General features: G+C 38.7%; 1 protein-coding gene across 12 annotated transcripts in view; it reads left to right on the top strand.

Annotated features, from left to right (window-relative positions):
* The first annotated feature begins 18 nt into the window (after positions 1-18).
* Positions 19-14,689, top strand: part of DLG2 (discs large MAGUK scaffold protein 2) — a 1,033,288-nt gene continuing 1,018,617 nt past the window's right edge. For 9 of the 12 annotated variants that reach the window (XM_068930588.1, XM_068930583.1, XM_068930587.1 and 6 more), the window contains exon 1: positions 678-1,922. In XM_068930588.1, coding sequence (XP_068786689.1) covers positions 1,904-1,922 — 19 coding nt within the window. In that variant the 5' untranslated portion in view covers positions 678-1,903. Of the gene's footprint in view, positions 177-661; positions 1,923-14,689 lie in introns of those variants that run through there. The other 3 variants (XM_068930581.1, XM_068930580.1, XM_068930592.1) reach the window with 3 other exon arrangements.

Here is a 14,689-nt window from a genome sequence, read left to right as displayed (position 1 = left end):
GGCGGCGGGTCAGCGCCCGGCCCGGGTGCTCGTTGCTAGGGGAGGCGGACGGCGGCGGCGGCGGCCCCTCCATGGCGACGGCGCTGAGCGGCGATCGCGCAGCCGGAGGCCGGGACGCGGGGACTCCCCCTAGCGGAGCGAGGAGCCTTCGATGGGGGGGAGGCTCAGCCCTCGGGGTAACCCGCTGACCCTCCCTCCCCCTTAGCCCGGCCTCGGCATCCCCCGGCGGGCGCTGCCTGCGGCCGCCCCTCTGCCCTCAGCCCGGCCCGGCCTTGCCGCCCCCTTCCCCCTCCGCCGGCTCCTCTGTGCTCTCCATCCTGCCCCCATCCAGCCCCCCTCTCCACCCCTCTCACCCCCACGGTGGCAGCTGCCTTCCCCCCTTCTCCCCTCCTCGCCCCCTCCGCTGTCGCTCCCGCCCCTCTGCCGCTGCCACCCGGGAAAAAACCGTCCCTTCTCCTTCAGCTCCCCCCCCCCCCCAGTCCACCTGCAGCCCCTCCTCGTCCCCCCAGCCGGCCCCCTCCGCCTTGTCCCGCCTCAGCCAGCGGCAGGCAGCAGGCAGCCCCCCTCCTGCCCGGCGGCGAGGCAGAGGCCGCTCTCGGTTGGGAGCGTGAAGGAGCAGCGCAGGGCCGCCCCCTCCCTCTCCCCCCCCCCCCTTTTCCCTCCTTCCACACAAATGCCGTTGCCGTCTCCTAAGGAAGAGGATGCAAAGCAAAGTCCTGCCATGTGCATCGCAGCTCCTCGTGCGGGAAGGCAAGCATTTGGAGCTCGCGCACCGTTTTCATACTTTTTCTTAACAAGCTAGATGAGGGAAATCTATCCCTTTGCTGTTTCTCTCTCTCTTTTTTTTTTTTTCTTCTTCTTCCAGAAAAAGGGGGAGAGAGAGGCTCGTATTGAAGGCAACCAGCTGCGCCTCTGAGTGGGAAACTCTGGACTGATCTCATGGCTTGCTTTTTTTTATCTCATTAACACTTCATTATCCCTGAAAATGAACCTTTTGTGAAGCTCTGTTCCTAACTCTCCTTACTCCTCTTTCACGAGGTGACCGCTTTGCAAGGGAAGAAATGGCATGAAGTAAATGACTCTAGTATAAAGCAATCTGCCAAAGTGCCCAGTGAGCAGCACTGTCACTTTAATAATTCCAGGTCAAGGGATTGCTTTCCTCCTTTCCAATCCTCTCTTTTAATACATGGGAGGATCAGAGGGACATTAAAGACCGTTAAGGCTGGGTGGCTTGGATATAATAAAAATGAAAGTGACTGGCCAGTGACTTCTGCTGGGTAAGAGGGTGATATTTGAAGGCTGTTGTCTGGTGAGGAAAAAGGGACCTTTTCCGTCTGATGTGTAGTCACCTAATACATAGCTAGCAAAATTCATTCAAGAAGTGAAAGAAGTTTAAAGAGTCACTTTGGATTGTTTTTGTCTTCCTCCTTATTTGGATTATTTGGGAGTTTTTGTCCTGCAAATAATACATTTTTGAGCATGTAAAGGTGGAGTATTAAGACAGCTGCCTAGAGATGGACTGTGCCTTAATTGTATTACATAAAATCTTTTAATTTTCAAATTTTGCTGCCAGAAGAGGAGTTATAATAGAGTTTTTTACTATCAAGGAACACTTTCTCTTGTATTTTTATAGATTCAAATATATTTTAAAGAAATTGAAAACCTCTCTTAAAAAAATTCAAAAAGCTTCTCCCCCCCCCTTTTTTTTTCTTATTTGTGGGAAGCATCGGAAGCTCAATGCAAGGAATCGGCAAGTGCTGGTAGAAATGAAGATTCAAGCTGCATTTCATAACTGAACTGTAAAAGTGTTTTGCAATAGATAGACCTCGCAAAGTGTTCCGGTGGTACGTCGTTTGTATCTGTAAATAAGTGCTTGCAACCAGTCTCAGAAGTAGGAAGAAGAATGCCAGTCAAGAAGAAAGGTGGGCTATGAAGCTTCATATCTCATTTTGCATCTACATTTTGTTAGATTGTATTTTTCTCATACTTACAATTTGAAATTAAAAGTATTTGAATAGGGAATGGAAATTGTTTTTCTTTTGCGCTGAAAATGGGAGAAAAATCTGTGCACTTATAGTAATCTATTTAAAAAGCATTTGTGTCATGTTTTAAGACTTGTTATGTCAAATTTGGCCTTAAATACATATTTTATAAAAATCAGACATCACGGATCTTAAACAGACACCAAGAGAATATCTTGGCATTTGATATTGTGAGAAACCTCTTTTACAAATGCTAATGAATTTTAAAAGCATGATTTTAGGCTATTGTCTATTCTTTACCTGTTTGGTGAATAAACATTAGCCGATGGCTAATGTAGAAGCATAAATAAATAACAAAACAAAGTTTCAAGGCTGATTTTAAATAAAATTTTCAAGAGTTTTATTTTCCAATATGAAGGTGGTTTCAACGTGATTTTAGTAAAATGTGATTTTAACTTAGAATTCCATGCTTTAATACAATATAAAATTAATATATATTTTGCCTATAGTATGGCAGCATTGGAAAAATTGGACAATCAGCCTTATGTTTTGCCTGTTCTGTCCTCGAGTTTGATTACAGCAAGTGTAGCAGCAGCTTTGGAAAATGTGGTTTCCAGTGTTCAAACAAGAATTGGGGAACATATGAGGGTAGAAAACACTTGTAGACCTTATGCTATTTCTGATTCCCTGCAAACATGACACTAATTTAGGATGTTATTTAAGATTTTCAAACATGCTAAAAGAATAAATGGTAAAAGATCCTTTTCCACTCAGCTCATCTATCCAGAACTTGAAGCCTCCTAATCTGGTAATACCAAAATATGGGGGAAAGAACAAAAAGTGAATGTTTCACAACAGATATGGGGATAGAGTCAGACCTCTCATCCTTTTCCTCGTAGGAATATCCCTTCTGTATGAGCTATGAATCAACGTTTACTATGTAAATAACAGTAAAAACATATAAATTGCTAGAATTATTTTCAAACTGAAGACAATGAATGGGATTTTGTGATTGTATTTTAACAGATGGCAGTGTAGAAATATTTTTAAAACTGTGAAATGGTTTAATAAATCATACTGTCATTGATGCAATTATAGTCATGTATAGTACAGTTGGGAACATGTATGGAGGTGTATCATCCCTAAATAATATCCTTATAATTCATCCTATTTTGCTGTAAACATGTCACCCTGGTCTACTGTGAGGCTTATGTATTATAATTTACAGCATGAAATTTTAAACAGTGTCTTTGTGGATTTTAAGTCTTGACTCTGAATTAGGTGATTTTCAATGTTTCTAAGCCAGATGTTTCACTACAGTTTAGTTACAAAATATTTGCTGCAGGAATTTTGGGATGAAATTTTACAGGCTCTTTTGTGCAGGAAGTTAGTTTGGCAATCATAGCGGTCCCTTCTGGCCTTAAAAATCTGGATTTCCTGTTTGTTTCAAGACAGTCTGGTTCAGTCTCAATGTAGATCTTAGACTCTAATTTCTACTTCTGTCTTGCAAGGATATGTATTTGGCAATTTCAAAATGTAGCATCAAGAGACCCATATGTTCTCCTTGAAACACTTTAACCTATCACATCATCAGCGTATTAAAGTTGCCAGTGTGAATGTGTTTAAGTATTAAAAATCCATTTTTAAAATGTATTTCAGCATGTAAATTAAAGGATTAAAAAGGTTAGCAAATCAGCAACTCTATTATTAATTTGAATTACTTAATTTGTCTGATGCATGCTATAGACTTAGACTTTATAAACGCAATCAAAAGTATGCTTGCAACTTGAAAACCACTTCCATCTGAAAGAAATCTGCTATTGTTTTAAATAATCCCTAATATTGCTATGACGAAAGGAGATTGAGCGGATTTTCCCCCATGCTTCCCCCCCGCCCCCCATTTGTTTGCGTTATGCTCTTGACAGCACTGGTGTTACGTATCTGGGAGTTCATATATTCTCTCTTCCGAGTCCACTAATCTCTAGAAATCCCAGTGGGATACTCTCTTCTAGGCTATACAAAAGTATGTATTTCAATAACAGCAGTAAGAACAGGATTATCCCTCTCCCTTTCAGTGCTCCTTCTCTATCTGTTGTTATTTTGGATTTGATCAAATTGTTGTCCTAAAACCAGTACCAAGACAAAGAGGCCTGTAAAAACTAGCTTAAAAGTACCCTGTTAAGTGTCATTGGAAGCTGTTACCAAAATCTGCGCTCTTTGCAATTGACCGCTTATTGATCTTTCTGAAGAACAGTGAATGTGTTTTGAGAATTTGCCTTAAAGAGAGCTCTCACCTCCATTACTGGTGTTCAGATTTCACATGGCTTTGGACTGATTTTACACTTTGCGTTACCTGTTTTATTCAGTGTCTACCATCTTTCTTTCTAAAGTCTAGGCCTGCTCAGTCAGGAAAAAAGTAGTTTTATTAATAGTAAAAGTATATAACTTGGAGAAAGCACTCATTTCTTATGGACGTGGAGAAAAAGGCTTGCTATTTGTTCTGCTCCTGTTTGTGTTAGCGTGTGATTGTTTGTGTCTGATGCCCTAGAGTGAAATGAGTTGGTTGCCTCAGTTCATTCTGGAGGGAAATAAGGCTCCACATTCCTAAGAATATTCACAAAGTTGGCAGGCTTGCTGACAATCTCAACAAAAAAAATCAAGGCTGGAAAGGGAGGATGAAGTACCCTGCAGGAGTGGAATGTGCTTCCTTTAGATAAGGGATGATACATTGTACGGGTGTTTGCACTGCTGTTACATGATTAAAAAAATGACTATTCTCTTTGGCTTTTGGTTCCTCATCTTTCATTGGTTTTAAGTACACTTAAAATTTTAAATCAAACTATAAACTTGTTTTTAGTTATGAAATTGTTTGTTGGACATCATGCCATTTGGGGTCCACACAGTATGGGGTGAAGAAATTCGAGAAGTAAATACATTTTCTTTTAATTTGTACTTTACTTTCACAGACAAACTAGGCTATGTTTCAGTACAACTATTAACACCAACTTTATGGGGCTTCTTAAAGAAAGCTTCACTCTAAAATAAAATATTACTGCCATACAGAAGAATCTTAGTAAGTGAAGTCTGTTTTTTGTATGTTTTTAGAATTTTTTTTCTCCCTCCCTCCCTGAATTACTTACTTAGTTGATTTCTGTTAGCTGTAAGGGACTATATTTAGATTTGCAGTTACATATATTTTGTATTCATTTACAAAATATTGAAGAGCATAAAATGTTATTACAATTCATTCATATATTTCACAGTGACTTCAGAGTGACAGAAAGAGCTAACTTTCCATACTCCCCTGTGGTGGAGATCAGATTCCAGTTTTGGATCGCAGCTTGTGATTCACATGGGCATGGCAGGAACCCCTCCATCTAAATGTCTGGCTGCGCGTGTGCTTCTTGTGTAACCCTCTTGTCGCCCTTAACACATCATGCTATGCCTAGGCAGAAGGAGATCCTTGAATACTGGGTTTTGTGCACTGTCCTCATCTCATTTTCCGCCTCTGAGGCTGAGAGGAATTGAATCTTGAGCCAAATGCAACCTGTGGGCTGCCATTAATGCCATTTTGACCCACTCTGTCTTGGAGCTAGTTTATAAAGACATGTTGATTCTGTTTTTATACCATTTTTTCATCTTACCTCTCAGATAAAGAAATGCTTTTGAGGCCATATTTTATTAATCAAATCAACACCAAAAATTAAAAAGTCTCAATCTGATCCAATGTGGACTACTCCTGTGCCATTTAGAAACATCTTCTGATAGATTTGTTTAATGAAATGCTAGATTTTTGTAGTGGTAATGCTAATTTTATGTGGCTGATCTGTTGAAAGGAAAGAGTCTAAAAATGACTAGGTAAGAATTTTTAAAGCCAAGTTCACAAAGGACCAGACAAAGCTGGCTCCCATTATGACGTTCTTCATACCCGGAGTCTCTTTAAATCTAGTAACTTCTTTTTAGATAACAAAATTCAGATTTAGGCTTGTAACTTTTGCTCTTTGGTTCAAAAATGGTAGTGAATCTAGTTGTATATGTATTCCTTATAGCCTCCTAAGTGGGAAATCCAGCACATGTTAAAGTAGGAGATTTTGGTTTACCTTTTACTTCTAAGAAGTCATTGGTATTGCAGGTGTTTGCTGAATAGATAATGCCAAATAAATATGTGGCTAAAAGCCTCATTTTTCACACCAAGGTCTATTAAGCTGTCAGTTTTTCCAGTGAACTGACTAGGAGCAGTGCAAAGCTGAGGGTTAGGTTCACAGACTGATTGTGAAAAGAGCCATTTTAATTTTCTAGGCATTAAACAAATGCGTAGCAGAAAGTCTCTGAACTTTCCCATCTTTTGCCTTAAAGCTATAATTTAAAGATGTAGCTGCTTTCATGGCAGTTATCTTTTCCAGTTGTATAGTCTTTCCTCTGTGAGAAACTTACTGAAACAGTGTGATGTTTTGTGCACAAAAAGGGTATAGAAGCAGACAAAATACAAAACAAATCTGTGTTATATTAATGCAGGTTGCAAAGCTAAAAGGACTCTGGACTGGGAATAGATACATTTCTGCTTTTTTTTTTTTTTTTTTTTTTTTCCAGTGCTACCATTGTTCTGGTATTTGTCAGATTTCTAATGCAGATCCATCCCACTTTAATTGCCTCCCCTAAGCAGTGAGCCCATCTTGTTATCCTGGGGGCTTCTTTATCAGAAGAGATGCACCTTCAGAGGGCATTTTAACCCACCTAAGATCTGAAATGTCTTCTTGAAAATTTATCCTCTTATCTCTCCCCTTAGACTGTAGAGTGAACATAGTGTAACTATATTCCTAACTCACTTTCCTCAGTTACATGGTATAAATCTCAGTTTCTCATGTAAATTTTAGTAAGAAACTGGCACCTCCTTATCTAAGATCTTTGAGAGCGGGTTCTATAAATTAAAACTATCCATTAATTTCTTGTGGGGAAAAGGCCTTGTAAATTGTTTTACAGTTAGTCCCTAGAACTGGATACAACCGTAATGTTGAAACAGAGAGGCAGCTGTGCATCCTCTCCCCCGTTCCTGTTAAATGCATATTGCACTCGGCAGAAGCAGTGGTATCTTGCATGATAAGCATATTTTTCCTTCTGGCCCTCTCATCTGTCCTTCTGAATCTCTGCCAGATGGCAAAGTTTGATGTCAGAGGGTGACCATGGAGAAAAAGCTTTCCGTATTTTGGACAGGTCTTGATCCTCACAAGTATTTAAAATCTCTTTTACTATGGCAACTTGTTTTATTTACTGCAGTTTAAAACAATCCCAAACATAGTTATAAAAATAAAGATCACATTTTCTAATGCAAAATTCATCTTAGAAGTAGCCAGCCAAGCTACCTTGACCCGATAGGTGATGACAGTAGCAACCAACGGACAAAATAGCTGAAGAAACTGTTTCCTTTTTAATGTCTGTTTTTCAGAGGATCTTTCTGTGGCAATAAACTCTCTTCGCAGAGGTACATTAGTGTAAATGTCCTTAATCTGTCTTCACTTTAGGGATGGAGGATTCCTTCCTTCAAAATACATTTATCAGAGAATGGAATCAGGAAAACTGTTTTATGGTTTTACAAGTAGAAACCAGCATTTTATGTGTCACGGTGCTTTTCTGTATGGCACATTGTATTACGAAATAGTGGAATAGTTGAAGTGACCTTCAACTTTAGGCCCAGGTGTTGTGCACTGCTATAATACTGTCTTGCAGGTGAATGGCTGCTGATCTGTGCTTTAAGAAAAAATCCAAACAACCGCCCAAACAAACTTTGCATAGATTCAATTGTTTAGTGGCTGAAACGTAAAATTCATTTTCTCTTGTTGCCTGGAGGCATGCATTTTGTTATCAGCTCAGAGACTGTGGTATAATACAAAGGTTCTTGGAGGAAAAACTCCAGAGTGAATCTAGGAAAATGTAAGACCATAATGCATACTTTGGTAATAAATAAAAGTGATTTAATCTTCTTCCATTTATTTTATTTTGTTTTATTTATTTTGCATCTCTAGAAAGATATCATTGTTACTGGATTAAATATGAATTGTCTTAAATCTACCTTGTTTTCTTTCCTGTGAAATAATACTTTTTTGTATGAGTTGGGAAATTATTTATTTCAGAACAGGCGTCTTTGGTTACTTTTCTGCATCATTCCAATCTTCACTTTTATGTTAATTTTAATATATTACTGTTCTCTTATAGAAAAAACATACATTGCAGCTGTAATGAGCGTGTGACTGCTAGTTTTTACTCTTGTAACTATACATCAAGTTCCACTAGCCTTGTGTATTATATGCAATTAGATTGTAAGCTCTTCAAAGCAGGACTCTAATTTTTATGTGACTGTTAAGCTATGTTATGTTTATTCTGCTGCTTAAATAAGAAGCTTTAATTTGATCCTATATTATTCTGGGGGTTTATGGCTTCATTTTTCATTCTCTCCTCATATTTGCATTGTTGATTTAATATTAGCATGTTACACCTAAATTTTAACATTGAAAGGCATAAATAAGAAGCGCAGGTGAAGCGAATCACATTTTTACGGTTTCTCTTACTTTAGAAGCTTCAGAGGAAAGGACTTTCAAGGCCCCAGCATTTGCTTGCTGTAGTATCTGAGACACAATCTATATGGCCAGGACAAGAAATCTGAGACAGGGTAACTAACAAGCAGGCCCTGTATTACCTTCAGTGCGGCTGGGAAAAAGAGCTCGTTTGAACAAAAGAATGGCCCAAGTGGGATTAGCAGCTGATAAGCGCAGTTGTTAAAACCCTTCTGTGGTCCCTGGAAAGAAGAGGAGATGTTGTATGAAGAACCTAGGGGCCATCGGTCCCAAAAAGAGCCACTGATAATGCAGGAAAAAGTGGTCTCTGTACCTTGTGATGGCAAAGGGTGACACATAAGACGAATAGGTTATACACTAAATATTAAGGTTTTTTTTTTTTCAAGGGTTAATTGTACCTTACAGAAAAGGGGTGAATAGAGGAGGGATAACTACTGGGACTGCAGGGTCAGATATTCCCATTCGCTCAGGTGGATCTAGAAGCACTAAAGTAGGGTTGTGGCTTTGATTTCACGATAAGCAGAAATGTTGAAGAAAAGGTTCTTGTGATTATATGGTAACCCAGTCACCAAGTGATCTTTATATAGGTATCATATTACCGTGGTAAGTAAATTTAGTCAAGTTTAGAGAAATATATTTAAAACTAAAAAAAAAAAAAGCAGTTTAACAAACTGGATACATAGTTACATGTTGTAAAATCAAGTGTGAAGATACTCAGATATCAGACTTGCATTGTAGTTAAATCATCATTGATCACTGAAGTTTTCATAAAGAGCTAGTCTTCCTTATTGTAAATTAGACAAAAAAGTCTACTTTTTAACAAACGAACAAAAAACAACCCAAGCACTCTTTTACTGTTTATTCCCTGGTTATTTGTGTGTGTCATTCACAATAAAGCTCACAATACTTTCTATTCAGCTTCATCCACCAGCCTGCGTTCTGTGGCTTTCCTGGGTCTTCAGCTGGAACTTAGACGCTGTGCTTTAAGATAAATTTAATTCCAGAAGAGAGAATAAGAAGTTTCAGAAATGTAAACCATGTGCAAAAGTGGCAGGGGCAGGCAGTCTGGAAAAGAGGAGACTGAGCAACACAACAGTCACCTGGTACAGAATACAGATACATTTACGGGAGGATACCTAAGTCCAGGTCCTTCTGCACAGCAGGGAGGTAAACTGAAAAACCCTGGGGGAGTCCCTTCAGGCTCTGTGTTTTTGTAGTTTCTGTGGCTCAGAGGTCTGTTGGCAGATCCTAGCGTAGCTAATGCCCTGCTAAGCAATCTCACTTGCTTAGCCTTTAGCCCTGTTCATCGCATCGTTTTCACAAATCAATATTCTGTAAAAAGCCACTGCTGTACAACTTTTTCTGCAGTTCAACTGCCCTCCTTTGCAGTGACTATTTGGAGCGCAGAGATCTGCAGCAACACGATTGCATGTTACCACAGTTTAACAGGCAGCTACCTGTCCTTATTCTACTAGGTGAGCTTCGCTTGCCATTGGGATGCCTGGTTTTCCCTTAATATACTTGAGTGTATGATACTGCCCTGTTCTGTAAAATTTGCTGTTATGCTTGCATAGCAGTTATAAACAGAGTATCTGGCACATTTCTTGTCTGCTAACAGCATCAGGGTCTAGAGTGACTTCACAGCTAAAAGTTTCCTAAATTTTTGTTTTACAAGAAGGCAGTCTGTGGAGAGAATTATCATAAGTTCAAGGTTAAATTTGGGAGACCACCCTTCTTTTTACAGTTAACAGAGTGTGTTGTCCCTCTGCAGGGCGATTTGGAGTGTAACCCCAACTTTAAATGTCATTCCCTGAGTCTTTCCACTGACTAAAGACGAACCTTCCTAAACTCACCTGGGCTTTGTGACAGACTCCCGTCTGTTATCTGATTCGTAAGAACTAAAACCACAGAAATAAGCCTGCCTGATAATCACTTAAAACTAAATGATTAAAACTCACCTTTTCTGTCCACTTGCTCTCCCTAGCAGGGCAGAAGATCATTTACTTGCCACTTGCCACGCATACTCTCAGGAGCTGTTATTTACAGTTCCTTTGCAGGTTTGATGTGAATATTCATCACACTTGGTGATAGTAGTTCGCACCTACGTAATGCCTTATGTTTCCTAAAGGTTGCATAACCCATATGTTGCCTTTGCTAGGTAAATCATTAATGTCCTGTTACGGGTATGAAGGGCCAGAGATGCTGAGAGGTTTCTGGTTTAGCATATGACCAGATATCCCTATCTGATATCCCTCTGGGCAAGCTGCTAGACTTTTTGCATTTCCTATTTATGTATAAATATATATTTTAATGATCATTGTTTGTCTTCCCATAGTCCTCATAGTCCTGAAGCCTTTTGAAGCACTGTAGCTTGTAACTTGTTTTTTCCCAGCCATCTTGATATACTGTGTTTCTTTCTAAAATTTAATAGGCTTCTATTTATAAATGAGAACTTCAGATTTTAAAATACTGTCTTATACAGGAGTTTTAAGGCCCAGATCTACAAAAAGAGCACCGTGGGCTAACAGGAGTTATTCTTTTGTATTTGCTGTTGTGTGTGAAGATTAGGGTTACGGATGGCTTAGGCTTGGATCAGAACCAATGCAAGTTGCCTGAAAGTTTCTTAGAAAATACTGAATCCCCTCTTTTTGGCCTATAGCATTACAAATTTTTGAGCTTCCCAGAGCTGAGAACCGAATGAAGGGATCTTAAAATAATCGAGGCAGGAAACAGTGTTTGCTCAGACCCTTAGCTCTTTTATTTGTCATCAGTCATCTAAATTAAGGTTTGAAGTCCAAGAGTGAAAGTAGTTTTTGAGAGTCTTTTACAGTTATCAAAGTTCATCGAGGAATCATCTTTGCTCTCCTTCCTGGTGTTCTGCTTGCATTTCTCACTTCTATTTTGGCTGCTCCTTTTTTCCTCCCCCATTCTTCATGCCTTTTCCAGCTTTAATGCCCTACATTTTTCCAGTTCAGGTTCTCTGAAAGCTGGAAAGACTCTTTTGAAATGTGTTGGCATTTTTTTCTTTAAAAAGTCACCTATGCCAAAGACTTCGCTAGTCAGAAAATAGTCAAAATCCTTCTTGGGAGGAGGAGCAGATGCAATTATTAAAAAAATGACAAACTGAAGTAAAATCTTCATCTTATTAAGTCAGTTAGGTTAGATCTCACCTAACATTAAACACCTCTCACAGATGAAACAATAATATTTGTCATTTATTCTAGGTCAACATTTTTCAGTACCGTTACACCCCACAAGTCTTTCAGTTCACAAACTCTGATGCCAATGCAAGAAAAGAAATGCGAATAGGACCCTAAACTTACCAGTAGGCTATTCGAGGCCTCTGAGCTAATCTGGAGTTTCCTGAGAGTCAGTGGCTACTTAATACTACCTTGTAGTGGTGCAAGTTATTGTTAATCAATCAGTTGACTGTGATTTCTTGCATGTGCAAGGCAGAAATTTCCAGTCCCTGCTGAGTTTGGAATTGTTCTTTCTTTTTTTCTCTCCATCTTCTGAGCTACCTTGATTTACAGCAGGGGTTGCATGACAGTATCATACCTTGAGGGAAGGCAGCAGCAGCTCTCTCAGCATCTTGCAGGTGTTCAGTACGTAGCAGTTTGTCTAAAAAAAATAATGATTGATGCTTATCAGTACTGTATGCTGACTCATATGGAGTGCTGCTTATTTGGTTTTATTGTGGCCTGAAGGAGGCTATAAGGCTTGAACATTGGTCGATAATAACATCTGCCTGAATTATGTGCAGCTTCCCTTATCTATTTCTTTGCTTTAGTTCATGATCATTCAACATATCCTAGCAGCTATCCTAGCTCATATGATGAGCTTTGAAAACAGAGTTTTTCAGAGACTGGTTGTGAATGAGTTTTCTCTTTCTTGTGTAGTTTGAATTACTCTATTGGACAAATCTTTTCTAGTTTAATTATTGAAATTCATAGGTACCTAGAAATTATCTTTAGATCCACTATATGTAGTTGATCTAAAGGCTAAATGGGTTGGATAACATCTAGGAGACATTTAGGCCTTGTGCTACAGCTGCAGACGTTCCTATGGACATCACGTGTGAATTGGCAAATGCTGGCATGGCTGTGTTAGCAGCAGCACAGGGGTGGTTTAGAACAGGCTGGCATGAAAAAAGTTCCCAAAATTTGTGTTTATCGACAGCATTCCTAGAGAAAGATATCTTCAGCATCCCCAGAGCACATTCGGTTTTTGGCACATCTTTTCTCAGCACAGCACTAGGAGCTGTACTATTTTTCGGACCAGTATCCCCAGCCTTGCACTGCTATACCGGTAGGTGACTACTGGCTGGCTGGTAGAGAAATGGAATTCTTCATATTTTCCTAGGGAGACAATAAGGGGTTTAGGGTGGAAATTTTCTTGGACCTGATTGAAACTCTTTATTGGGGAAACTCTTTTAAGTAAAAAAAATCAGAAAGCTTTTGCTGGTAAAAGGTTTAGGTTTTGAAGCAGCTCTATCAGTATAGAAGGTCTGTCAATAGAGAAGACCACTTGTTCCCTGTCCCATATGAGGAAGACCTTTTAATCAATATAAGTGTCTCCACACCAACAGAGTTGTACTGTTTAAATTGGTATATTGCTACTATACTTCAAGCGCTGCAACAAGTATATTTAGATGAGCTCAGATGTTTTGTAAGTGAAGTCCAACCCTGCTGTCTCAAACTCCCAGGCATGTTTGCATTTTGCTTAAGCATGTTTGAGCATTAGGTCTAAAGAATCAGACCAGTGTACAGGTGTTTCAAAGGACTGCAGCTTATTCCTCTGTTGTGCTGTAGCTGTGTTGTTGCTGATACCAGTGTAAAGTGATTTTAAAATAATGACATTCTGATTTCACAGCACTTACGTACATTTCTGTACTCACTCAGCAGTTGAGTAGGTGTTGTCACAAGCATGCAAATGCAGTGCGCCTGCTCCATATAGGCTTGTAATTCAGTTTTTGTGTACATAACGTACATAACTCCGTTAAGATTTGCAGTTTATTGTTTCCTGTTTGTTATTATCTATTCATGCAAAAAACGAGTGCTCACCTGTTACATGTTTAGTTAAAAAGAATTGAAGCTAAAATTTTTCTGTATCTCCATGCAAAACATGGAGTTTCAATGATTCCAAAATTTCTTTGCAAAAAATGAGAACATTGTCTGCTTTTAAGGTACTCGTTAGTATTGTAAGTGCCATCCAGATCTCTGATATGGAGACTGAGAAATAGCCTACGTGCTACTTCTGTAAAAATTACTCCACTTCTGAAGTAAATGATTTTACATCATTTTGCCAAAGTAAATGAAAAAACAAATTCATTTTAGAATTTCTTGTGTTGTTTTTTAATGTGTAATACGATATATAGTCTTGCATATTTTTAGTTTACATTTAAGGGTAATGGTTCAATGAACAGTGTGCTATTTCAGTATTTCTACTTCTATTCAAGGAACAGTCCATGTCTTCTGATCTGTAATATATATTACTCTATACTGCTTCTATGGATGTGTTCATGCGTTTATTGTTGACAGTGTCCCTGGAAAACTTAGTTTTCTCTGCAAGTGATAATGAAGCAACACTGCCTTCAAATATTATTTAGGTTGCATTAGCAATGTATTTTTTGTGTAATTTTATTTTTTATTTCCTCGTTTATATAAGCATTGATACAGCAGATGTTTTGGTTCATGGTGTAACTGTCTACTTACAGACCTTGAAAAATCTGCATTACATGAAAATGTGTCTGAGAACTATAAAGTGTAGATTATTCTCTAATGATCACATTTAGAATAGTAACTCCAAGGAGAGAATTTTATTTTTGAATCTTTCAGAAATTAATGCATTATATTAAGCAAAAACTCATTTTGTTAAAAAAATCATTTCTTGTAAGATAAAATTTTAGTTTGTTTGAGGGACGAAGCAATTTTCCAAAGAAATCTAACAATCGGAGTTACTCATTTACAGATTTCTGTCAATATCACATATATCTCTGATTTGCTATATTGTAGAAATCGTTCATTCTCTGATCAATAACATAAAGCACGAGCATTTATGAACTCGATAAACATTTATGTAGCAAAAAAGTGATAAAGTTTACAGAATTGATAGCTAGCTCAGCTTAATTGTTAATTT

The sequence above is a fragment of the Struthio camelus genome, chromosome 1 (genome assembly GCF_040807025.1).
Source record: "Struthio camelus isolate bStrCam1 chromosome 1, bStrCam1.hap1, whole genome shotgun sequence".
Lineage (NCBI taxonomy): Eukaryota > Metazoa > Chordata > Aves > Struthioniformes > Struthionidae > Struthio > Struthio camelus.
Note: the sequence above shows the minus strand (reverse complement) of the source record. Positions and strands in the feature narration are given on the sequence as shown.